This window comes from Diceros bicornis (genome assembly GCF_020826845.1).
Source record: "Diceros bicornis minor isolate mBicDic1 chromosome 21 unlocalized genomic scaffold, mDicBic1.mat.cur SUPER_21_unloc_1, whole genome shotgun sequence".
Lineage (NCBI taxonomy): Eukaryota > Metazoa > Chordata > Mammalia > Perissodactyla > Rhinocerotidae > Diceros > Diceros bicornis.
Genome location: NW_026690885.1, coordinates 4,817,396 through 4,844,726, shown reverse-complemented (window position 1 = coordinate 4,844,726; position 27,331 = coordinate 4,817,396). Strand labels below are relative to the sequence as shown.

At 42.6% G+C, this 27,331-nt stretch overlaps 1 protein-coding gene across 3 annotated transcripts; it reads left to right on the top strand.

Moving 5' to 3' along the window:
- On the top strand, positions 1-24,270 carry LOC131401899 (axoneme-associated protein mst101(1)-like). 3 transcript variants are annotated; one of them, XR_009218099.1, is made up of 3 exons: positions 1-347; positions 2,308-2,384; positions 23,754-24,270. XR_009218099.1 is itself a non-coding variant. In XM_058536966.1 (2 exons), the coding sequence occupies exons 1-2, from the start codon at positions 2,459-2,461 to the stop codon at positions 24,137-24,139; spliced, it is 435 nt and encodes a 144-aa protein (XP_058392949.1). In that variant the 5' UTR covers positions 2,405-2,458; the 3' UTR covers positions 24,140-24,270. The 3 variants fall into 3 exon arrangements, 1 of the variants encoding a protein (XP_058392949.1); XR_009218098.1 differs by lacking the exons at positions 1-347; positions 2,308-2,384 and adding an exon at positions 2,391-2,507 and having other exon boundaries at positions 23,666-24,270; XM_058536966.1 differs by lacking the exons at positions 1-347; positions 2,308-2,384 and adding an exon at positions 2,405-2,507.
- Positions 24,271-27,331: the final 3,061 nt, after the last annotated feature.

Sequence of the window (27,331 nt, the reverse complement as noted above, 5' to 3'; positions counted from 1 at the left end):
CGTGCAGGAGGCGGCGGCTACGACGGAGACGGCTGCGCTTGCTCTCTCGGCGTTATGGCGGCTGCCGGGAGCCGATAAGTGGCGGGAGCGGGAGCGCGCGCGTGGCTGCGGCGACGACGACGGCTCCTTCCTTCTCGCTCTAGCTGCCCTCGCCGTTGGTGCTTCCATCATGAATGGATTATGGGATCCGCTCCACAGGGGGTCGCGCGTGGGAGCCGCGGGCCGGGGCTTCCCCCTCCCCCTCACGGACTCCTGCTTCCCCCCAGACGCCCGGAGCCCGAGGACTCACCCGGCGGCGGAGACCTGAGTGGGCTCCCTCTGCCCCCGCGAAGCCTGCACGGCCGCCGGTAAGAAAGGGGGCGGCTTGCGGGTCAGGATGTGGCGGGGAGGCCGGGAGCCGGCCGGGCGGAGGGCGGGGGCGCCGGGCGAAGGCCGGGGCGGCTCTGCGAGGGCCGGCGGCGGCGGCGGCCGGGCTCGGCGCGCGGGGGGCGCGTGAGTGGCGCGCGCCGGCGGGCGGCGGAGCCCGGGCCTCCTCGGCGTGGGCGCGGCGGGGCCGCGAGGGCAGAGCCGCGGAGCGCGAGCGGCGAGCGCTTGGCCGGCGCGTCGCCCCCGCCGCGACCCGGCCTCCCGGCACGTGGGGGGCGGCGGCGAGGGGGAGGGGCGGCGGCGAGGGGGAGGGGCGGCGGCCCAGGCGAGCCCGGGAGGGCGCGGAGCGGGGCGGCGGGAAGTGTGAGGCGGGAAGAGAGACTCGGGGACCGGGAGGGAGGCCCTGGGAGGGACGGGGGTGGGAGTGTGCGTCCGGCCGGGAGACTGACTGGAGCGAAGCTGCGATGGACGGAGGAGGGAGGAGGAAGGCTTCCAGCCTCCTTTCGAGCCCCGCTTCGGAAACTCAGCAGGAACAGAGCAGCTGTTGAAGGACCGGGCACAGGGGAGGAGGGTTGGGGAGGTTTGACTTCATTGTTGAGACGCGGGAAAGGCTGGAGAGAGCTGCGTGCGCCTGGAGCTGCAGAACTCAGGGCTGTGAGCAGGGCCTCAGAAAGAGAACTGACTCGGAGAAGGCAGATGAGGGGGAAAAGGAAGTTAGAATGTCCAGAGAAAGCCGTTTTGAGGAGCGAAAGGAAGGTGGAAAGGAAAGAACGAAGAGGAGTGAACTTTCTCAACGCAGAGAGACTTTCGGGAAAGAGGCGGTTTGTTAGAGTCCCTAGATTTTTAAGACTTGTTGAACAGTAAAGCTCTTTGACGGGTTGGAATTAATCTTTAACATGAGGAATAAATGTTGCGTGGAAGAGTTACTTTTTGGATAACCAGTTCTTGCAAAGAGTCTACTGGACCTTAGTCTCTGGAGAATTAAAATCTCGATCTAGATGTAGAGTTTGCTGTGATTAAGTTGGCAACAGCCTGTTTTCCTCCTCTTTTTTGTGGAATGGAGATCATCGTAGGACTGAATTCTCTTTGCTGAGGTCGGAGGACAGCTCTGCTCTCAGTCGGCTATCTGGGTCCTTTCTGGCTGGGGAAGGATCTGACGTCTCCTTCCCCCGCTTCTTCCTCTCCCTCCCCTGCCAGAGATCTCTTTGTTTATTCGCGGATGGCTTGTAGGTGACTCTCCAGTGTTGTGCTGAAATCTTGAAAGGTGGGAATGCTGTGTCTTGGTCCGTGATTTCTGCCCCAAACCCGTTACTTAAAAAATCATAGTGTATATTCCATTACCTTTTTTTTTTTTTAATGGAATCTCCGCAAGTCCAACCTGGATAAATATTATTTAAATTTTATCATTCCACTGTCGGCTTACCTGTGAAAGTACACATTTATTTTGACCTGTACAGTTTTTGCGAAGATTGTATGATACCCTTTTATTCTTCTGTTCTTATGTGAGCATTTTCCAAACTTTGCCTCATTCAAGTGTATGAAGTTCTTGGTGATATGAATTAGTGTTTGATTAAAGGTAACCTTTTCCCCCCTTACTTGGTTTGACAAAGTATCTAATAAGACTCCGTTTTCTATTCTTGGAAGGTATATATATGTTATATATTACCATTTTTCTTTAGTTAGCTAGTTATCCATAATGTGTATATATGTATCGCTACACAGCTGCAGTTAGTCTAAAAGTTTTGTCACTCAGCAGATATTCTGATTTCTTCTGTCAAAAATAAGCACTGGTGTGCTATAAATTCTAGTAAGTAGTCAGGAATGTAGTTAATGGAAGCGTAGGTATTTCTGATTGGCCTAGGTAGATTTGTATAAGTTCTAAATAGACTTATCTTTTTCTCTACAGGAAGTTTTCTTATTTTCTTAATATGTTTTCTTTAGGTGAATCAAAAAGGGTCCCAGGAAACCTGTGAATGTTGAAGAAAATTCGTCTGTGAATTTTTGGTATTCAAGGAGGAGTCAGTATTTATATTCATCTTTTAAACTGGGAAGATTTATATTTTATTTTAAAACTTCTTGATCTTTACAATGAATGGACACAGTGATGAAGAAAGTGTTAGAAACAGTAGTGGAGAATCAAGGTAAGCACTTTATTATCAAGTATTTATTATGAAGAGAATGGAAAACTTGTGTGACTCTTTTTAGTTTTCTTAGTAGATGGCAGTTTTCAGGTTCAAATTCTTCCTCTTAGGTATCCAAACAGTAAAAAGTTTCTAATATAAGGAGCTTTGTTGATAATACAGGTTTTAATTATTTTTTTCCTTTGAGATACACAAAGAAGAATTTAAGTATAGAAGTTTGTATTACTTAAATCTCCTTGGAGGTATATATTGTTTGGGTTAATAACTGAAGCTAGAACAAGTAGGAAAAGAGATTTAAATTGATTTGACTGTTAGTGCACTCTCTAAATAAGGGCAATAAGAATTTATTTCCTCATCTTTTTCTGGCATTTTATCTTCTACCTGTGCTGTCCAATATAGTAGCCACTAGCCACATGTGGCTGTTTAAATGTAAATTAATTAAAATTACACGATATTCAAAATTCAGTTACTCAGTCACACTAGACACATTTCAAATGCTGAATAGTCCCATGTGGCTAGTGGCTACCATGATGGACGGTGCAGATAGAAAACATTACTATCACTACAAAAAGTTCTTTTGGACAGTGCTGATCTGGATATTTGTTAAAGTATTGTTGCAACTCTTTTTTCCTCCTATTTTCTTTAATTTGAGTTTTAATTATATATGAGTGAGTTAAGAGTTCTTACTTGGGCCATGTCTTTTTAAGGAAGATATAGTTTATGGGATTAAGCCATATTAAGCTATTTTAATGTGAAAGAAGCCTCTTCAAATACAAAGACTCTTTAAATTCTTCTGTAGCGCCCAAATTTTGAGTTATCTGCATATTAATAATAAAGTCCGTGTAGTTATATATACTCATTGTATGTAGAGATCAGGAATATGGACATTGGAGTGAGACTGCCTGATTACTTATCCCGGTTCTACTTCTGGTTAGCTCTGTGAATTAGGACAAATTATTTAACCTCTGGGTCCAGCCCCATGGCCTAGTGGTTAAGTTTGGTGTGCTCTGCTTCAGTGGCCCGGGTTCAGTTCCTGGGCACCGACCTACATCACTCATTGGTGGCCATGCTGTGGCGGCGACCCACATACAAAATAGAGGAAGACTGGCACAGATGTTAGCTCAGGGTGAATTTTCCTCAAGCCAAAAGAGGAAGATTGGCAACACGTCTTAGCTCAGGGCCAATCTTCCTCAGCAAAAAAAAAAAAAAAAAGAGAGAGAGAGAGAAAAAGAAAAAATTAACTTCTGAGGCTTTGATTTTTGGAGTTTTGAAATGGGGATTACGGTATTATTTATCTTATTTGAAGTTGAGGATTAAGTGAGATGCTACATCTAAAGGTCTTAATATAGTTCCTGATATAATGAGCACTCAATATTTGCTTATTATGATTAGCATTATGTTTTATGTAACATAGGGTACTAGATAACTAAAACATTAATTATAGTGATAGAGAAAAGTGATGGACAAGAAACAGGAAAGTTTTGGCAGTTAGGAGGGTTTCAGAAAAAATGTTGGGGTAGAAAATGAAGCAGTGGTATATGTATTTGACCTGAGACTTGGGATTTTCTGGTCATTCTAGGAATACTTGAGTTTATCAGCTTTCACAGGTGCACTGTTTGGATAACAAGAACATCATAGAGAAGAAGGAGTAGTTACACGGAAAGCAGCATGATTTAGCAGAACAAGTGTTGGTCTGGAGTTACAAAACCTGAGTTGACATCATCTAACTAGTTCTCTGAATGATTTCTCAACTGTAAAGTAATTAAGAGTTGAACTAAATGATTTTGAAGTTTCATCCTATCACTTTTACAATGTGTAATAAAATTTTAGATAACAGAGTTTCTGGTGATTCTAGTCAAACTCTGTTATCTAAAACTTTATGAATCACCAGAGTTGAGAGGTAAATTAGAAGACTTTTGAATCTCAGTTTTGATTCAGATCTCTACAGGTATATTGACTATAGTAAGTGAATAGGAGAGTCACGTTGTCCCGCATTGTCTTATTCATTAGTGAGCAATGAAATGGTTGATAGGTAGAAATACCTAGAGGAGACACAGGAACAAAGCTACCTGGAAAATAGGAAGTAAGCCTCTTGAGAGTAAATCCTCTTGTTGAGTATGCGGAGAGATCGCGTGCTGTTGTATTCTGACCGCTTACCTGTTCGAGTAATCTTTTATATATTTTACTGCCATATCTAAAGCAAAGGTGAGTAGTAAGTCAAATTAGATGGTATAGTTGAAAAAAGTTAAACCCTGTGGAAGCAGATTTACTTACAGGAGTCTTTTATAATGCATACTCATTTAAAATAATTGCAAAGCATATTCTGTAATTATTCTGAGTCACCATTTCTACCATACAAGGTATGTGCTTCTGAGAAGTATGATTGTCGAGTTATCTAATTCTTTCAACTGCCTTGGTGTTTGTTTATCAGGAGGAGGAAGACCTGCTTCTATTTTGCTTTCATTTTCTTCCTTACGGCTGTTATGCTATCCTTTTCCTTTGCTCTACTGTCATTGTTACTAACCCTGAGACCCCCTCCCCAAAGCTTTTATAACAAGGCAGTACAGAGAAGGGAGATTGTGCCTAGTTAGTTAAAAGAGTGAGGAGGTGAACTTTATAGACATAGGGATTTTCTTGCAAACAACAAAAGTTTCAGTAACTATGAATGTTAGTATAGAGTGATGAGAGGAGAAATATGCTCTACTTTTAAAATTAACGTACACTGTAAATAGTTTTTAAAGTAAAATTTGATTTTTATTGGCTAGAATTTTTAAATGTATTTTTGCTTTAGCGTTTCTTTTTTCCTTTATGAAAATGAAGTTTATGAAATGAAATAGACTTAAGAAGTCATTTAGCATTTTTGGTTGGTATAATTAGCTTTCTACTAAAAAAATGGTTTTTTGATTCTTTCCATGTAGAAAGCTCTCTATAACCATTGACTGAAGGGAAGAAGAATACATAGGAAAATGTCTCTTGGGCTGTGCTATAACGGACAGTTTTGAAACTTATTTACTAAGAAATCTGGGTCAGGATGCACCTGTACATCAGTTTCAGCTCAGCACAAAGTTTATTATGTAACTGAAGTTAAGCTTTCTGAAGATACTATTGGAAGATTTCAGAGCATCACTTCCTCACTGTGTGGATGTGTTGTTATTTGCAACCAAATTTTTCAAATCCTGGGTAGATATTTTTTTTTTTAATTATCTTGAATGATGATTTACTCCAGGACTAGATTTATGGGTAAAGACCAGAAATATATTGTCATATTTTGCTCATTTTTGGATGATTGATACATGCTTAATACTCAGAAGAATTTTTCTGCTTGCCTGTAGATTAAATTTTTAATAATATGTTTGTCCATGTAAATTTGAGAATTTATTTGAATCACTTTAATTAGTCTCTATCTATTATGCTCTTGAAAAATTCTTACAGGGTGAGGCAGGTTGTTAGTGATGTGCTGTAATCGTCTCAACCATTTAGAATTAATCTCTAGCTGGCAATGGAGCTTTGTTGACCTGTAACACTTCAATTTCCTTGGCTTATAGAAAATATTTTAATTATCATTTTATGGTTCAAGAATCTTTGGATCTCAGCTTGTAAAGTGTTGTGGGTAGGCAGTGAATAGGGACTATGATCACTGGAAATGTTCTCAATGAAAACCTCCTTTTTAGAAATTCAGAGTTTAAAGGCTTTTTAGAGGCTTTGAGAAGCCCTGGAGCCTCAATGACCTGTGACATTTAAGGAAAACCGATTCAGAGTTAATTTGAACACAGGGCGCAGTTTGCACCATGGATCTGTTAGTGTCCTGTTGAATTCTACTATGGTATACTGTGTTTGGAAACATTGTGTTTATGTATACACATACCAGAAAGATTTCTTGCCATCAAAATCAGTTAGTTTCTTTCACTAAATAAATTTGAACAATTTTTAAAGTCAATACCAGTTAAAATGGTGTTTGCTGAGCTTATTTTGCAGTTATCTCAGAGTTTTAAAAAAAATGTCATTTTTTAAATTTCCAAAGTTTGTGTTAAGAAACATTTTAAGGAGGATGGGAAAGTGTGAAATCACAAAGCCAGAATGGCTAGAAATCATTGAGTTAAGGAAACTGGTTTTTAAAATTTTCTGTGATGTCATTAATTGCAGGAAAGTATGACTCTTTTACATCTCATTTTTTGTTATTCCCTATTTCTCAGTTCAGTATGTGCTTTCTTCATCTTTTCCTGTTTTTTCTCTCAAATATCCTGTATATGCTACTAAATCTAAGATCATCTAAGATCGCTTCTTATCCTTTGAAAACTCAATAAATCGTTAAGCAGAAGCCTTAGTAATAGGATACTCTGTTTCCAAATAGAATTTACCAAATTAAAATTTTCACACAATTTCCTAGGATTGTGGTTAATCTAGGTTACTGTAAAGTATTTAGGCTTTTTTAACTGATAAGGCTAAGAGAATTGTATATGACTTGACTTTGCAAGACATTACTTTTATCTACATAGGTATGAGATAATGTGGGGGCAAACATTAATGTGTAGTTACCCCTTTTTTATACAGTAGCCTCCCCTTATCCACGGGGGATGTGTTACAAGACCCCAAGTGGATGCCTGAAACTGCGGATAATACAGAACCCTGTATATACTATATTCTTTCCTATGCATTCATACCTGTGATAAAGTCTAATTTATAAATTAGGCACAGTAAGAGATTAACAACAACAATAATAAAATAGAACCGTTATAACCATATACTGTAAAAATAGTTCTGTGAATGTGGTCTCTCTCTCTCTCTCAAGATACCTTATTGTACCGTACTCACCCTTCCTCTTGTGAGGACGTGAGATGATACAATGCCTACATGTTGAGATGAAGTGAGGTGAATGATTTAGGCATTGTGATGTAGCGCTAGGTTAATATTGACCTTCTGACAATACATGAGGAGGATCTTTGAGCCATGATGATGTTGATGGTCGGATGTCATAAGCAGATGATGTCCATGGTTGTTAGAACACAAGCACTGTGATACTGCGATAGTCAATCTGATAACTGAGATAGCTACTAAGTGACTAATGGGCAGGTAGCTTATGCAGCGTGGATACGCTGGTCAAAGGGATGATTCACGTCCCAGGTGGGATGGAGCAAGATTTCATCATGCTACTCAGAACAGCACGAAATTTAAAACTTATGAAGTTGGGAATTTTCTATTTAATATTTTCAGACCACAGTTGACTGCAGGTAACTGAAACTGTGGAAGGCAAAACTGCGTATAAGCGGGGAAGACTGTACTGTTGAAATAGTTGCTTATTTAAGATCTTGACGACTGGTGGGTTACATATGATATAGTTGGGTTTAAAAATAAGAGTATTTTTTGTGGTGAAGAGATAAAGAATAGATGGAGAAAACTTTTTTGTATTTTTTTTAAGGAAAATTTAAAAACATGCAGAAATACAAAAGTTGCAGCCCCAATTTCGGTCCTTGGACCAGCAGCATTGGCGTCACTTGGGAGCTTGTTCAAAATGTAAAACCTTGGCCCCTAGCCCAGACCTTCTGAATCAGAATCTTCATTTTAACAAGATTCTCCAGTAATTCGTCTTCATATTAAATTCATACGCATATATATGAAGCGGTTCATTCAGCACCTTGCCGCTTTTTTTGTTACTGATGTTGTTATACATCGTTTTTATTTTTTGGGAACTCCCAAAGAACAGTGTCATAGGCCCTGCCATCAAGAGGCTGGGTACATTTCATTGCTCTAGAAACAATAATGCCACCAATAATCATTGAGCTCTCAACTCTGACTGAGCCAGGCATGGTGCACAGTACATGGTGCATTATGTGAATTTATCACAGTTCATCCTCACAAAACTCCTGTGATGTTCACAGTATTATGAGTCCCATTCTCTAGAAGGAGAAACCAGATTTATAACCATTAAAAAAAAAAAAAAAAAAAAAAGCTATTGGGGCCAGCCTGGTGGTGTAGTGGTTAAGTTCACATGCTGTCCTTCCGTGGCCCAGGGTTCGCAGGTTCGGATCCTGGGCGCAGACGTATGCACCACTTATCAAGCCGTGCTGTGGCAAGTGTCCCACAGAAAATGGAGGAAGATGGGCACAGATGTTAGCCCAGGGCCAGTCTTCCTCAGCAAAAAGAGGAGGATTGGCAGCAGATGTTAGCTCAGGGCTAATCTTTCTCACCAAAAAAAAAATAAATTTCAAACTTCACTTGGATTTCATTGACTTTTCCATTAATGCTCTCTTTCTATTCCAGGATTCAACCCGGGGTACCATGTTATGTTTAATTGTCAGCTCTCTCCAGTGTTCTCTGTTCTGTGAGAGTTTCTTAGCCTTTGTTTGATTTCCTTAACAGTCATCAGAAGTACTGGCTAGGTGTCGGGTAGAATGTCCCCCAGTTTGGATTAGTCTGATATTTTTGTTAGGATCAACTAGGGTTATCAGTTTTTAGCACAAATATCACAGAGATGAAGTGTTCTTCCAGTCACATCGTATGGGGAGCATAATATCCACGTGACATTACTGTTGATGATAACGTCCATCACTTGGCCAAGGTAGTATTTGCCAGGTTTCTCCACTGTAAAGTTACTGTTTGTTTTTCCCTTTCCGTGCTGTATTCTTCGGAAGCAAGTGACTGTGTCTGGCTCACTCTCAAGGGGGTGGAGGGAGTGGGAATTAAGTTCATCTCCTGCTGGGAGGGAGTGTCTGCATATATTATAATGGAATTCTTCTGTAGAGAAGTCATTTCCCCCCCGTTTAGTCACTCATTCATTTATATAAGCATGGACTTATGTATATGTATTTTATATTTTGGGCTATAATCCAGTAAATTTATTTTGTTGCTCAAATTGTTCTAGCCTTGCCCATTGTGAGCTTTCTTTCGAGTTGGCTTCCGTGTCCTTTTGACACATTCCCATTCTTTTGCCCTCGAGTCACTCATTTCTCCAAAGAGCTCTGGTTCCTTTTATTGGAGAAAAGGGTATTAGAAAGCAGATTTGGGTGCGGGGTATGCTCATTGCTACTCAGGTGTCACTACTTCTAGGCCCTCTCAGCAGACAAAGCAGACAGAGCTAGTGACGTATGTGTATATAGTAAACCACGTATGTCGGCATATCTATAGTTCTTTCTGTATCTGTCCATCTGTATACATATTAAGGTAAACTTGAGTTTGTACTGATGTCTCCAGCTATAATCCTGAACTACAGGATTCATCCTAACCTTCCTTTCTTGCTCCTTTATAATTTCTATCTCCAACAGAGAAACCTGGTTCCCACCATCCTCTACCTACCATCCATAGTCTTCACCCTCAGCATATGGGTAAAGCAGGTGCAGAATTTCTAGGCTATTCTCACAGAAGAAACAAATTTACCAACTAGAATACAGTGTTTACGTACAGTGTACAGTTCCTATTATATTTAGCCTTACAGTTTCTAGTCAAAACACCCGTTTTCCAAAGTTACTCAAGTTAGCTTCTGCCCCCCAGCCCCCTTCAGTATGGTGATATCGTAAATTTATAATAATGTTAGATTCATTTGTCACAGTTTGCATTCCATCCTGGGATACTCAGTCACATGGGTTGATTTTTTTTAAACTTGCACGTATTACATACACTCTGTGCTACACAGTTTTGTGGGCTTTGACAAATGCATAGAATCATTTATTCTCCGCCACAGTACTGTCAGAATGATTCCGTCATCTAAAAGTTCCCCTGTGTGTCCCAGATTTATGGAATCAAAATTTTCATTTTAACAATATTCCCAGGAGATTTGTATGCATAGTAAATTCATATGCATATATATGAAGCTATTCACCTGGAGTCATTCAGTATCTTGCCATGTTTTAAAATTATAAATTAACTTGGAGAAAGATATTATGACCTAGAGGTGATAATGGAATAGCCAGGTTTAAATACACAGTCAAGGAAGTGAGTATATTCAAATTCATGGGGCATGTAGGTATGCAAGTGAGGTGAAAGAAAATAGAATTGGGCAAATTATTGGACTAAAGTAGTGGGCTGTATGGCAGGTTTTCACAGAGCTCTTTAAGTTTTGTCCTCTTGATAATGATGAGAAATGATGTAGTTTGGAAAGAAGGAAGAACAAATGGTATCCAGAGGCATGATGGAGAGGAAGGTTTTTTACAGAGGTCATAGTCCCCAACAATGATGTGCAAGTTCCCTAATAAAGAGAGTGTGTTGGACATCCTAGCTTTGCAGTTCTTTACCCTGAGGTTTATTCAGTGTTCTGCTGAAGTTTTTGTGTGGTTTAGTCCCAGGTGGAGGAAGGAGAAAAAAGGAAGCATAGCTGAATAAATGCTACCTGTATTGAGGGATACCCCTGGGAGTGTAATACAGTCCGTGTGAATGGACTGGTCAGAACCACAGATTTTAAGGAGGTACTCTAGGAATCTCTTGTACCAGAATCAAGTTCTTATGTATGAATGACTGAGAAAATTGCTTTTCATAATTAAGAGTATATTATCTGTCCCTGTGATATGAGGTGACTGCTTAGTCAAAAGTCAGCTTTAAGTAAATGTTAAACTGCGTTCAAAAGTTTCCTTGGTGTGGATAGATTAAGTGAGATCTAAGTTATCTTTGGGATTAAAATACACAGACGTAAAAAGTTCTGGGTAATTACGCGCTACTGGCTTTTGGGATCTAATGTCTACAGTATCTCTCAGAGCTGAGGCATAAGGCACAAAAATAGTAGGGGGCTCTTTTCTTAATGAAAACCTTCTGTTAGCTATTTCACATCTCTGTTGTTGCTGCTTTCAGAACTACAGTTCTGTGTCCTCAGATAGTTATTTAATTTAGATGATTGAGCAAGTACTGTGTGGTAGATACCATCAAATACTAAAATTTGAGATTATTCTCTGAAGCTTGTAATCAAGAAAGAGACCTTAGCCTTAAATATTTGTAGCATCAGGTGGATATGGTAAATACAGAGAGATACAGTCTGCACCACTTCAAAGGTAGGAGACAGAGAAGTGATACGTGCTATTGAGACGAATATCTCCCAATAATGATAAGAAATGTGGGAATTGGAGACTTGCTCATTTATCTGGAGTGAGAATGAAAGCCTCTGTGTTCAGGGCACACTTGAGCAGAGACCTAAGTGAACTGAGAGTGAGCCATGTGGCTACATTGGGGGATATCAGTCTAGGCAGTACAGAGACCCTGACAGTGAACTGTGCTGGGGTGAGGGAGCTACAGCAAGACCAGTATGGCTACAGTGGATGGAGCAAATAGGAGAGTGGTGGAAGGTGAGGTCAGTGATGTGATGAATCCTGATTATTTGGGGCCCCTGTAGGAAATGGTACAGACTTTTCATTATGCTCTCCGTGCACTGATGTGTCACTAGGCCAGAATGATTCATGTTAACAGGACTAGGGTGTAGGGAAACCAAAGAGGGATACTGCATATTCAGTCACTGGAAGAGCAAGGAAGAAAAGGGGAGGGGAGGGAGTGAGTCTGGGGTCATAGTGGGGAAAGGGGAGACAGCTGCACCACAGGGGCTGAGAAGAGCTCAAGGGTAACACCCGGACCCCAGTTCTCCTGCAGGGATATAGTCATGGCATGGAGTCACTCTCCTCCAACCCTCTGATCTCCTAACTGGGCTCCCCACTGACCAACCCAAACAGAAGCCTAAGGCAAATGAGCTCTTTGATATAGTCCATCAACCTCCCCAAGCACAGAGCAGCGTAGACTAGAGGGGAGAGTGCCAGTGTTTGCCATTCCACATTCCTTATATACAGGGTGTTCCTCTGCAGTGTGTTTCTCATGTGTGTCTTAAGGGATGAGGGTCCTCTGAAGCGTTTTCCATTTTGATGATATTCATAGAGTTTTCCCTTAGTGTAAATTGTGACGTGACTCCCTAGGGCTATCACCAAAGGCTTTCCTATAGCCATTGCATTCTTTAGGTTTCTCCCCAGTAGGTCATCTTCTGGCACACAGTAGGGTCAGAGTTTGTGTTGAAGGTTTTACCACATACAGTGCACTTAGAAGGCTTCTCTCCAGAGTGAGTTAACGTGTGGGTTATTGAATGCTACTCCATATTGATCAGATTAGAAGGATGAGGGTGTGCTGAAGGCTTTTCTTCACTGAAGGCCAGACTCCAAGAGGATTCCCAGTGATCTCTGTCTCCTGGTATTCATATCCTGTGTAGTTCCCTCCCACTCTGTGGCAGGATCAGTCTGGGTGACCAACACAATCCAGATGAAGAGAGAATATGGCCTTCTGAGGCTAGGTCATAAAAGACTTACGGCTTCTGCATGGGCTCTTTTGGATCACTTCCTTTGGAGGGTACCTGCTGCCATATTGTGACGATACTCAGCACCATGGGGAGACCTACATAAGGAGAAACTGAAGGACCCCTGCCAACAACTGACACTAATTTGCCAGGGATGTGAGTAAGCTATCTTGGAAGTGGACCCTTCAGTCCCAAAGACTTTAGATGACTGCATTTCTGGTTGACATCTTGCTTCTCATGAGAGATCCTGAGCTAGAACTACATAGCTAATCCATTCCTTAACTCTTGACCTACAGAAATTGTGAGATAATAAATGCTTGTTGTTTTGAACTGCTAAATTTTAGGGATAATTTATTACAAAACAAATAATTTATACATCCAATGTGAGTCCCGAAGATGCCCCAGAGATGGCAGATCAATGAATGCTTTCCCACAGTTACTATATTCATACCTACCTATTATGAATTCTCTTATGCACAGAAAGGTAAGAGTTAGTGGTGAAAGATTTCCCAAAATGATTGCATTCATAGGGTTTTTCTCCAGTGTGAGTTCTCACATGTTTCTTAACAGATGAGAGATTATTTAAAGCTTTCCCACAGTCACTGCACTCATAGGGTTTCTCTCTGTAATGTATTCTCTTGTGCACAGTAAGAGAGAAACTACTGGTGAAGGATTTCCCACACTCATTAGACTCACAGTTTTTCTCCAGTATGAGTTCTCACATGCTGTGTCAGATGTGAGCTTTCCTAAAGGCTCTACAACAATCATGACATTCATAAGGTTTCTCCCCTGTATGCATTCTATTGTGGACAGTAAGGGAGGAGCTCATGCTGAAGCCTTTCCACAGTGATTACATTCGTAACGATTCTCCCCAGTATGAACTCTCCTGTGCCTTTTGAGGATACATCTAGTGCGAAAGACGTGAAAACACTGGTTACATTCATAGGGCTTTTCTCCAGTGTGAATTCTCACATGCAGTGTAAGGGATGAGGGATTACTGAAGGCTTTCCCACAGTCACTGCATTCATAGGGTTTCTCCCCATTATGTATTCTCTTATGAACAGTGAGGTAAGAACTGCTGCTGAAGGATTTGCCACATTGATTGCAATCATAGGGTTTTTCTCCAATATGAATTCTCTTGTGCTGAATAAGATTAGATTTTGTGCTGAAGACTTTAAAACACTGATTACACTCGTTGAGTTTCACTCCAAGATGACTTCTCTCCTGTTGATTAAGAAATGAATGCTAACTATAATTTATAATATTTTTAATATTCAATGCTATCATAGGAATTTTTCTTCCAGGAATTCTGCTATGTATAACATCATTATAATTGGTGTTTTTGCCACTTTGAGTGCCTGTATATGATGTCTGCTGGTTTGAGTTCTCAGAAGTTAAAAAAGATGGATGCTTTGCCATAAGTCCTTATCAGATTCACAGAACATCTTCTGATAAGTTTAAGACAAATTTATGTTTGAAACACTCAATATCTGAGTCACATTTATGGAAACATTTACTTTTGTGAACACTCAGGGAAGAAAACATTTTGGAGATAACTTATGCTTCTCTCCAAATTCACAAGAGTTTCAGGGTATCTCTCCAGAGGGACAACTTTTTCTTGGGAAAATGAATCCCTTGGTAACTTTGTGGCTTTTCTAATTTATGGCATTTTCCTACTGTGGAAAATCAGAAATCTTACCATTTTTAAACCTTTAGATTGTTCTTCTCTAAAAACATGCTGCTTAGAAGTTAACCCTTGGACTTTAAGTAAGAGTCTCCAAATCCGAAACAAATTGAAAAGAAATTTAAGTTGATAAAGGAAAGAAAAGGTAAAATGCAGATGTTAGTGAAGGTAGACCCGAAGGGGTTAGAGATTTTCAGGAGGTTTGCAATGAAAGGGACACGAGTGTGAAAATTTTAGGTTTGTATTAAAGAAGACTCTAGAAATATTGAGATTGATGCTGATGGAAAGAAGGAATTGTCAGGAATGTAAAGTGAGAAGGAACTAGACAAAGAGCTCATATGAGACTTAAATTTAAGAAGGAAGAGAGAGATCTTTTTCCCCCCTCTGAGGCCAAAGTAAAGTATGAGATAATGAACAGAAAGTTAAAGAAAAAGCAAAGGAGGTCCACGAGGAGGCTCATACTAAACGTTTTTGGCCTTCTTGTCGGAAAAAAAGGGCATTTTACAAATGTCTCTGATGGACATTTCCTAATGTAATACTCCAAACTGTCAAGCCACAGGCCAGAGAGGTTCCTGACAAAGACTCATATATACCTAGTGCTCACCCGGACAGGTGCCTGGGAGAATTCCTCTTTCCTCTGTCCTCACTTTATCTTCTTGCTCCAATTCGGAGAGCAGACTAGGTTTATCAACTTGATTCCCTATACATGGAGAAAAGACATATGATGTAGGGGACTCTGCATGGGACAAGAAGCCTCACCATGGAACTGAGGCCCACACTTCTATAGATGAGCAGGTGTGACTTTAGGAGCAGCAGTACAATTATCCTTAAATTCTAACAAATATAGTATAACTATCTTTCACCAAGAAAAAAAAATGTAAGCATCCTCAGTCAGTATCCAGGGTGACAGGGGATAACTGGTCCCAGAAGTTCATGCCCAGTTTCAAATACAGACTTAAAAGCTCCAAAGCTTTTATCCATGGAGAACATGAAGTCAGGCCAAGGAGTAGATCTTCAGTTGATAGGGAAGGCATTAGACCACAAGCTCCAGGATGGTAGGGACCTAATTCCCTAATTCCCAATTCCCAGCACAGACCTCATTCACCACCATATTCCTAATTCCTAGCACAGACCCAGGAACATAAAGGTGCTTAAGAAAGACTTGTGAGAAGTGATGTCAGTGACAATGGTGGAGTAGGTAACTCTCAAAGTCCAACACTCTACAAAACACCAGCAAATAAACTGGTAAAAACTGTCAGAATCAACTTGATTGGAACACTGGAAAGTTATAAGAAGTTTACAGCAACCAGAACAATGCTTAATCAAAACAAAGAAGTGAATTTGGTAAGAGAGCTCTGTGACACTTTAACTGACCCTGGCCCATCACCTGTTCCCCACCATGGCAGTCACCTTGAAGACAGCAGCCTGTGTTCCTACTACTGGAGGGAGCAGAACGGATTTTCTTCTCAAAGAGCTGTGGTTGCTTGTTTTGACCTGTCTGGTGGCTCCCTGAATGACTGGCTCAAAGGGCTTGCTTTTATTTTGTCTAACTCCAAACTCTCTCAGTGCTGAGGTGGCTATGAAGGGTGGAGGGCTGGGGCATGTGCCAAACACATTTAAATGTATTAGCCACTGCTGCCTGGGGCAAGGGAAAACCATTGAACCAAACAAAAGACTAACCAAAAAGTCTAAGAGGAAAGCAGGGAATAAGATGTTTCGGACAAAAAAGGCTTCGAAAAGCTCCCACATATTCCTAGGTATACGTAAGACCACGCACATACCCAGGGCTGGGTGCATGCTCCGAAAAGACCTGAGAAGGCACTAAGCCCTCACCTTTGATTGACCTTCCTGCTCTGCACAAGCAGGAAGTGAAGGCTAAGACAGAGTTGTCAGTCGCCTGATTGAGTTTTGAAAGCCCGCTCCAAAATATACACAGAGACCATTTGCAAAGACTGTGCGTTTTTGGGTTCTAGGTATTTAAGGAAATCTCTGACAAATCACTAGCTGGCCATTAAGCTAAGAAAACAGAGACTTCAGTGGCCACACATGACTAATACAGACATTGCAAAATTAGTTCAGAAATGTCACCAAACAAACAACACCAACTACAACAAGCAACAACAACAAAACTTAGGGATGGGGGGAAATCTGATTTACAGAATTGCCAGACTATAATGCCAAACGTCCAGTTTTCAACAACAAAAAAATGAGTCATGCAAAGAAACAAAAGTGCTTGGCCCATTACAGGAAAAGGAAATTAACAGAAATTGTCCCCAAAGAAGGGACTTTCCAGACAAAGACTTCAAATCAACTATTTTAAGTATGCTCAAAGAGATAAAGGAAACCATGTACAAAGAACTAAAGGAAATGGAACTCTTACCAAATAGAGACCATCAAAAAGATAGAAATTATTGGGGCTTGCCCGGTGGTGTAGCAGTTAAGTGCGCGTGCTCCATTTCGGTTGCCCAGGGTTCGCAAGTTCGGATCCCGGGCGTGCACCGACACACCGCTTGTCAAGCCATGCTGTGGCAGCGTCCCATATAAAGTAGAGGAAGATGGGCACGCATGTTAGCCCAGGGCCAGTCTTCCTCAGCAAAAAAGAGGAGGATTAGCAGATGTTAGCTGAGGGCTGGTCTTCCTCACACACAAAAAAATAAATAAACAAAGTTCTGAGAGAAAACAAACTGTCACCCACAAATTCTATATGCAGCAAAAGTCTCCTTCAAGAAAGTGAAAAGGAAATCCATAGAATGGAAGGAAATATTTGCAAATCATATATTTGATAAATGTCTAGCATCCAGAAGATATAAAGAACTCTTACAACTCAACAACAAAAAGACAAACAACCCTGTTCCCCCTAAAATGGGCAAAAGACTTGAATACACATTTTACTAAAGAAGATATAGAAATGGCCAACAAGCATAAGAGAAGATGATTCTTATCTCATTATTCTTTAGGGAAATGCAAATAAAAGCCACATTGAGATATATACCACTTCACATCTATAAGGATGGCTTTAATTGAAAAAAAAAGGAAAAGAAACAAGTGTGGTTAAGAATGAGGAGAAATTGGAACCCTCTCATATTGTGGGAGGGAATGTAAATGGTGCACAGGTGTTATGAGAGGTTCGGGGATTCGATCGGAGACGTGAAAGACACTTTCCACTCCAAACAAATGGACTGAAGGTATATTTTATTATATAGAGGATAGTAAAGGCGACAGTCTGCAAACAGATCAAATAGGTCAAATATTAAGAGGGAAAAAAAACATCAGCCCGACTGGAAAGGGAAAACACCCACATCGGCTGAAGAGAAATGACACAAATCAACCGGAAAGAGAAACACCAGGTTGACCGAAAAGAGAACACATCAAATCAATTGCTTCATATCAAATCAATTACTTCACATCAAATCAGTTACTCACAACATCCACGCCCCACTGCCAGGAGAGCCCTGTCAATCGACGTGGCTGGGCAAGGATCACACGTCCTGGGCAAGGTGTCCCTTCCACAGGTGGAAATCTCTCCGGGTCTCAGTCTCCAGTAGTTTTTATACCATCAGTAATTTTCAGAGTAAGCAATTACAGAGTTTGCAGAGCAAGCATTTAGTGTTCCCATGCACAAAATGGTTATCAGTGGCTTACGTGCACTGAGCCCCCTGGGTAACATCCCAGCCCAGTAGTTGTGTACGTGTATTGTTCTCTTTGGTTATCGTCCCAGCCCGGCACAGATGGCCAGTCCATCCCGTGCTACGACGCTCCAAGAGCCTTGAAATGTTACAACTTGTGACTCACTCTGTGGGAGAAGGGCCAGTTCCCACCACACAGAAAGCAGCTTTGTATTTCTGTTTGTGCTGGTGGCTGTAGGTCAACGGAGCGGCCAATCATGGCTGTACTCATGTCAAGACAACAGGTACTCTGCCAAACAGTTTAGAGCTTCCTCAAAAAGTTAAAACATAGAATGACTATATGACCCAGTAATTCCATTCCTAAGTTTATACCTGAAAGAACTGAAAACAACTGTTCAAGGAAAAATTTGTACACGAATGTTCGTAGCAGCACTATTCACAATAGCTAAAATGTCCATCAACAGATGAGTGGATACACAACAAGTGGTATATATGCACAATGGTATACATTCAGCCATAAAAAGGAACGAAGCCTGATACACACTACAACATGGATGAATCTTAAAAACATGCTGAACAAAAGAAGCCAGACACCAAAGGCCATATATTGTATGATTCATTTATATACAATGTCTAGAATAGGTAAATCCACAGAGACAGAAAGTAAATTAGTGGTAGCCAGTGGCTGGGGGTAGGCAGGACTGGGGAGTAACTACTTAATGATCATGGGTGTGATAAAAGGGTTCTGGAATTACAGAGTGATGATGGTTGCGCAAGACTGTGACATTATTAAAAGCCACTGAACTGTATATTTAAAATAGTTAAAATGGTCAGTCTTTCTGTTTTGTGAATGTTACATGAATTAAAAAAAGCCTTGTTACCTGAGTCAATAAATAAATGCAGGAATGATGTCAGGCTTACCAAGAGATGCGAGGTTCCTGCAGTTTTCCAGCATCACATCCCTGTACAGTGTTCTCTGAGAAGCATCCAGCAATGCCCACTCTTCCAGGGTGAACTCCACAGCCACATCCTCGAAGGTCACCAAGTCTTAAACCATCACAAACATCATGGCTTAGCCAAGGACCACCCTCACCAATGTTGACAGGAAAAGGGCCGAGGATGACAGAACTAGGGAAGAGGAACCCAAAACACACGATGTCCGGGCAGGTGCTGAGCTCTGCTCTCCTTTGCTTCCAGGCTCAGCCCTCAATGCTCGTCTCCTGTCTACTTACTTCCAGCCACTCCCAAGGTTAGATGCATGTCCACCATATACACGGTTGTCTTTTTCCAGTAAGACTGTGGGCTCTGTAATCTTATTTCTCTCAATCTCCAAGGTTGACAGGCTGGGACACTGCAGAAAACAGAGAAATACTCACTAGTAGCCGTCATAAATTACTTGAGTACAGAACACGGTCATGTCTTTCCTTTAAAAGTCTCAGCAGAACACAATATAGACGGTGACCCCGGAGGAAGCTTTGAAAATGTAAAAATTGTTGACATAGGCTGACATTTTCTGGGCAGCCCCTCACCCTCCATCAGATGCTCGGAGATCCTGGGATGCCTGAGGACCTGGTTTGCCTGTGAGGCTCCAGGCCACAAAAGATAAGTCCAATTTCTGGTCAAAAGAATAATTATCTGGAGAAAGGAATATCTGACTTACCAGTAACCAGCTTGCCAGGAAGCCATGAACAAGACCTTCCTCCTCTGTGTATCTTCTCCGAGGAGAGGCTGGGTACAGGGGAGACTGAGCTGGAGAAGAAGGAAGGAGTCACAGTAATCCAGGGATGCCCTCTGTTCACAGATTATTCCCATTTCACAGATAAAGAAATTGAGGTTCGGAGGGACATCATTGTTACTTCATCAAGTTTATAGAAGGAATTAGAGGTAAAATTCATGAGATCCCACACAGTCACCACACAGGTGACATCTCCACAGACACTCAAACCACTGAAGTCCCAAATCCCAAGAACCACATAATCAGATATCAGTGACCTCATGGATCCTGGGGCTCCACTCCCACCTCCCCTGCTCAGCCCCCTCCCCTGTGGTGCAGGGGCCTTTAGCGCCTGGACTCTGAGGCCTGTAAGGACCCAAGAACTTACCACAAGTCGGGGACAGAACCATGGCCGCCATCCTGTGATTCAGTAAATGTTCGTGAACAACAGGGCAGCGGAGAACCAGGATGCTCCTCCTCTTATCCCCACAGAGCACTCAGGACAGGGCCCTGGAATAAATGGGAAAATACAAAGTATTCACAGCCTCTCTCCCTCTCTAGGTTACTGAGGACGAATCTGTCTTAGCCCGTCCGTCATGTCCTCCTTCAAACATAATATATTTGATACTGGGCCTTTATTTTGCTTAGCAGGTGATGAACTCAGGGCCATGTGATGGCAAAACTTGTCTTCTTCTGCCCCCAGTGGTATGACCAATACATTACTGCTCCCCCCATTTTAAGTCCTTGGCTTCCCTGAGTCTCAGGGCACATTCTTCCCATCCGCATGGTTGTCACAATCACAGTCCCAGCTACAACCCCTGTTCACGGAGACTTTGGCACCTGACTCCCATTGTTATTTCAACCTCCAGTCCCACCTCACTTGGATGACGTCAGCGTCCATGAGGATGACTCTCACAGTATTAGGAGTTTGTCCCCATCCATCTTGGCCACACATTTCCATGGGCACCACCCCAGGCTTTGTCATCACCTAACACTGCTCTACCATCTAGAACAATAGTTCAGAAACTTCTCTCTCTGAACCCAAACTCCCAAACATCTACCCTGCTCACTCATTTCCTCCTTTCAGGACATGTGTTCTACCACACGTGGCTCCAGTCTACCCACTCTCCTACTTTATTGTTGTCCATCTACTACCTTCTCTTTTCACTTCATACTTACCCAACTTGTGTTTCACTGTGTCTCATTTCAACATATTTCCTTATCCCTACCCCCTATCTTCACGCTGGCACAGCAGAACTCCAACCAAGCATGATTCCAATAATCTGCCTGCTCCGTGGCAACATCTGGGCAGGCCAGCCTGCACAAGAGATGTCACGTTGCCACCTCCAGAAAAACATGGTCTCCACCACGCAAAGAGCTCTTGACCCTGTAGGACAATCCCACAAGTCTCTGAAGCTTCCTAGTCATCATACCTTCTCTAATGTCTCTAAATCTCTCACATGCTCACCTTTTCCCCTATGGTAAGCAGCTTCCTAAATAGCCCTCAATGATTCGAGCCTCCTGGTTGTCACACTCACATTGAATTAGGGCTGACCTGTGTGACCAACCGAATATTGTGGAGGTGACTTCTGAGGCTAGGTCTTAGAAAGCACTGTAGCTTCCGCCTTGTTCTCTTGGACTGCTGGCTCTAAGGGAAGCCAACTGCCATGTTGCAAAGACACTCAAGCATCCTGGTGGGGAGACCTACGTGGAGAGGAACTGAGGCCTCCAACAGCCAGCACCACCGTGCCAGCATGTGAGTGAACCACCTTGGAAGTCAGTCCTTCAGGTGACTGCAGCCCCAGCTGATATCTTCATGTGAACTCATGAAAGTCCCTGAGACAGAACCTTCCAGCTAAGCTGCTCCTGAATTCCAGAACCACAAAAACTGTGAGATGACACATGGTTATTGTTGTTTTAAGTCACTAAGGTTTGGGATAATTTGCTATGCAGCAATAGGTATCGATGAATACACTCTGACTTTCAGCAGATGGTCTTGCCTCTTACTTCTCAAAGCAATCATCCTAAGGAGTCCATTTTCCTGTCTTGTCACCAAAATCACAACCTGCGCCACGGTTTCCTCCCTCTGCTGTTACAAACCAGGAGCCGTCTCCCCTTCTCTGTAAGGCCGTGCTCTGCAGCTCTGTGCTTTGCTCCATCCCGACTGCCTTTTTAGGATCTGAAGCCTATCGATGATCTCTTATCTACCCTTCCCCTTCCAGCTCTCCCACTCTCCTGGACTCTTCCTCCCACCATTTCAACCCTATGCAGTATTTGTAGCGGGGAAATAAACCTATCCTAAGAGCATAGTTTTCTTTCCAGTTACTTCCCAGTCTCTCTCCCTCATCACTGCCAAAGTGTTTGCATTCTCTGTCTCATTTCCTCATGTCCCCAACACAGGACACTCTGGTTTCCACCACTTCCATTTCAAGGACAACACTCTTGGTAGAATCATCAATGATCTTAGTCACAGAACAGAGATGTAGATGGTAAATACTGATACTATTTCTTATCTTTCAGATCAAGAAAAATCCTTTGTTGGAAAGTCTGCCTGGAAAGGCACTTTCATACACTGCTGTGGTACAACTCCTACAGAAGAAAATTTACCATAATCAAGCAAAACTGCAAAAATATTTATCCTTTCTCCATCATTCCCACTACTAGGAATCCATCTCAAAGATACAGAAATACTAAAATATTCCTCTAAGACTATTCATTGTGACATTTATAACAGCAAAGGAGTAGAAACAACACAAATGACCATCAATAGGAACTGGTTGAATAAACTATGGGATATTCACCTAGTGAAGACTCATGCAGCCATTAAAAAGTGATAAGATCTCTAGGTAGTTGTAGAGATAATTATCCCCAATAAATATAAGGAGAAAAACATCAAGGTACAAAAGTGTATGGAATGATTCCTTTTTAAAAGAAGGGAAAGGCCAGGATATATACATATGTATATGTATACATATAAATGTATATACATTTGCATTTTATATGTATATGTATTGTATGTAATTGTATGTAAAATACAAATGTATTTTATATAATATATATAAATATATGTACATATATACACACATATTTTGCATATGTATATTTTTACATATACACACACCTATTTTCTCATATTTGCAAAAGAAACGCTGAAAGGATAAAACATGAATACAAACGTTAACCAAGAAGGGTAGGACAATAATTGAGAAGAGGAGACAGGAATTGAATTTAGAATTCCCTAAATATGGCTCATTATACAGTTTTGACTTCAGAATCATATTTTAAAAATACAACCACAATCCTCAGAATGGAAAACAAATAACTAAATGAACCGAATTTGCATATAAATTGGAAACATGACTACAACAGAGTTTGAAAAAGAATGCTTTCACGGGACTTTAAAACTAAGTATATTGCTAATTCAGCTGGTTTCCTCCTGAAGGACATTTGAGTTGTTTCTCTTCTTTTGCTGTTGGAAATAATGCTTCTGTGAATAACCATCGTGTGTAGATGTGGTCTTGTATTTTGGGAGGTTTACATTCAGAGTATATTTCCAGAAGCGAGATTGCTACGTAAAGACAGCGACTCTTCTGGGTGTAATTTTTTATATACACTGAAGGAGAATATCATTAAGTAAATAAATTAATGCTATTCAGAGGCAATATTTTTAGTATAACATAGATTAATATAAAATCAAAGAAAATTAAGCAAAAAACCATTGTAAAGTTAAATCGAATTAGAAATATCATGTTAAACTCATGATTTAAAAATTACGTATTCTCTGCTGCAGAAATTGATAAAAGAAACCTTAACTAAATTGAAGTCAGGAAGGCCTGTAGTGGGAGCTCTCACACCCTCTCACATATTGTCAATTACACCAAGCAGGAAGTGACAGAGACTTGTGTCTTGGACACGAAGTAAAACTGCTTTATTACTGAAGCAAGATTTCTTTTTCCACCTGACAACATCCTAGCCAATGAGAAACATCACAGCTCAACCAACGAAACACGTCGCAGCTCAACCATCGAGAAACGCTGCAGCTCAGCCACCGAGAAACACCGCAGCTCAGCCACCGAGAAACGCCGCAGCTCAGCCATCGAGAAACGCTGCAGCTCAGCCAACCAGAAACGCGGCAGCTCAGCCATCGAGAAACGCCGCAGCTCAGCCAACCAGAAACGTGGCAGCTCAGCCATCGAGAAACGCTGCAGCTCAGCCATCGAGAAACGCCGCAGCTCAGCCAGTGAGAAACGCCGCAGCTCAGCCAGTGAGAAACGCCGCAGCTCAGCCATCGAGAAACGCCGCAGCTCAGCCATCGAGAAACGCCGCAGCTCAGCCAGTGAGAAGCCTTTGCTGCCTTGACCTTTACTTTCTCCCAATGGATTTTCCTTTAGAACAGCCCCTCCTTACTCCTGCTCTTCTCTATAAAAGCAGCTCCCCTCCTTTCTTTTCTGGATTTGCCTGTGGTTTGCCATAGCATGTATATCCTGAATTGCAACTCTTTTGGCTATTCCCAAGTAAATTCAATTTCAGATGAAATAACAGGCAAATTTGCTTTTTAAGTTGACACTACTATATCCACTGAAAGGTCTTAGAAGCAATGATACTCCAGAGGCACTGAGCATACCTAGTGTCCAGCTCTTGGTTTTTAAGACTATTTACCACTAAAAAGAGCAAAGTACTCTATGCACTAATAATAGAATAATCTCCAGTATATGTTAAAGGAAAAAAGGCAGAGAAAAATGCATAGAGTACTACAATGTTTTGTATAAGTAAAAGGGGAAATGAAAATATATTTGCTTGCATTTACTTAAAGAAAATCCAGAACGCTAAGAATGCATGATAAACCAATAAAAGTAATTACCTATAGGTGGCTAGAGGAAGGAGAATGGGATGGAAAGAAAAGAAGGTGAGGGCAAGACTTTGTAAGGTATATCTTTTTATATCACCTTAGTTTTGGACCAAATGCAAAGAAGAATTCTAATTAGATTTTAAACATTTGAGTATTTTATAAAAAATTGAGTAATTTCATTTTTAACCCGAAAGTCTTCCTGACTCTTTGTGGTGACAACCCAAGCCCAGGAAAGCCCACTGGCAGGTCTTCTGCACAGCGGAGGCTGATGGAACCTGTCGGTACCAGGTCCACACGGTACTCACCTGCTCACACAGAAATCCACGGATCAACGAGGACAGGTGGACCCTGAGCCTGGTTTCACCTCAAACTTGAGCTCCATGGATGCTTTTCTTGGCTGAGGGGGGAAAAAAGCACAGAGGTTGCTTTTGAGACCTTTTATAGGGAGTAATACAGCTGATGGATGGGAAGCCACCCCATTCACTTTTCTTTTTTGAATTTACTGATTTAACTGTAACTGTTGGCTGAGACTGGATTTTCCCGATTCCTATCCAGACACCTGCTCCCCACTTAGTAAACTCAGTGAATAAAGGAGACACAATTGCTGTCCCTCAAATGTCGTCTGAGAGTAAGACAGTGACATTAGACATCTTTCGCATGTCCTGTCCTCCATGGTACATCCCAAGTGATGCACTGTGGTTTCCTTAGATTTCAGCCCAGAGCTGGGCACATAGTGGGTGGTCAATGCATGTTTGTGGAATGAATATGTGAATGACTTAAAACCAGAAGTGGAAGAAATTGGGGACGGTGGGCTTGGGAGAGACTAGACTCCAGGGGTGTGTGTGAATACGGGTGGGGGGACCTCTCTGGTGCTCTCAGTGCCCCGGGTAGGGGAGTGGCAAGCAGAGAGCACAGAGGTTTACCTACAACTCCTGGAAGGAGGTGGGATTTCTAACAACAGACTTGAGGTAGTGAGCTCCCCACCCCTGAGAGTGTGCAAATGGGTGGGGCACATTTCTGGAGAGTTCTAGGGGAAATTTCTGTCCAGGGAAGGTTTGGGGCTGGGGAAACCTTAGTCTGGTCTAAATGAGAGCCCTTTGGGTTTGTCAGCAGCCCAAGAGTGTTGGGGGTTTGTGCATCCTCCTCACTTCCAGTTGCATATGGGACTCGGCTTGTCCCACATCCCTTCTGTGTGTGTGTGGCTGGCAGCGCCCTGACCCCGTGGTACGGGGTGGGTCTGCTTTGAGCTCTGGGATGCAGTCGTCATGGTTCTAAATTTGGTGCAGCCCTCAGCCCCTTGAGCTTGGACGCGCTGCCCCCTGGTGAGAAGAAAAAGCAGTTCCTCCTCATCACTTTGTAACCTCTTGGGGGTTCTTGTTTTGGGTTTTTCATATATCTTCTAACATCCTTTTTTTTTTTTTTTTTTGTGGGAGTCTGAAAACCCCAGGGTGGGGTGTCCTGGGGGTTCATCATGAGTTGACCGTGGGAGACTGTATTTGGGGAGGGAGTTGGGAGGTCAGAACACAGGGGAGGGACCTAGGGCATTAGTGGGGTCATCATGGGATGGTCCTGGGGGCCAAAGCCTTCCTGGGAGGATTCCAGGGCTGAGGACTGGGGTCAGGATGTACACTGAGAGACAGACCATGCAGGGGTATTTTCGGAGGGATGCAGAACAAGGGGCTGGGCTGAGAGCAGTGGCGTCATCCTGGGGGTTTGGGGTTTCAGAACATGGTGTTCTTTGGGGGTACGAATGGGGGATCGGTTGTGGGAGCACCTGGATGGAAAGAGTCTAGGGGAGCAAACTGTGAGGGGAGGGCAGAGTTTGGGGGAGGGGCACTTGGGGCATGGGATTTGGACGAGGGATCCTTTAGTGGGCCATTATAGGGGAGACCCGTGATGGTCAGAACTTGGATTTTTGTGGTGAATGTGGGGTTTCAGCACTTGGGAGAATTTTGGGGGTGCTCGTACTATCAGAGTATAGGAGAACTTTGGTTAAACAGACAAGAGAAAACCAATGAGGGGGTGGATTTGAGGTGCTTAGAACCGGGGATGTCTTGGGAAATGGATCTCGGGACTATGTTTGGGGGGATTAGAAATTGGGGGCAGACTATGAGGGTGCACCTAGGGGTTGCAACACTCATGGAAAGATTCTGGGAGGGGGTTTGGAGTGCCCAGTGCAGTTCCTTGGGGAGGAACAGGGTATGGGGGTGGTTGAGGATCCTTGATGGACATGGCAAGGGGGTGAATTGGGGAGCTTAGAGCCCAGAGGAATCTTGGGGCACTATGTATCAAAAGAAATAGATGATGGAGGGGAGATTAGGGGTTAGAATCTGGGGATGTCTTGGGGTTGGGCTTGGGTGGGGCCCCAACCTGAGAGTGCCCTGGGGGACACAGATCATGGAGACGGGTTTGACAGGGTGAGGACATGGTGGTGTGTTGGGCCTTGATCCTGGGGGAGGTGGGTTCAGGGAATCAGAACTGGGGTCTCTCATGGGATGGACCATGGGAGGTGAGTTAGGAGAGGGCAGAACCAAGGATGTCTTTGGAGGCAGATCTCGGTGGGGTGGGCGTGTGGGGTCAGAGCAAGGCGAGTCTGGGTGGGTCCAGGAGTGGACGCGGCCGGGCCCTGAGGGAAGGGAGGACAGAGCCCGCTGGGTAGCGGAAGCTTTACTGCCCACAACACTCCCCACCCCTGCCCCGCG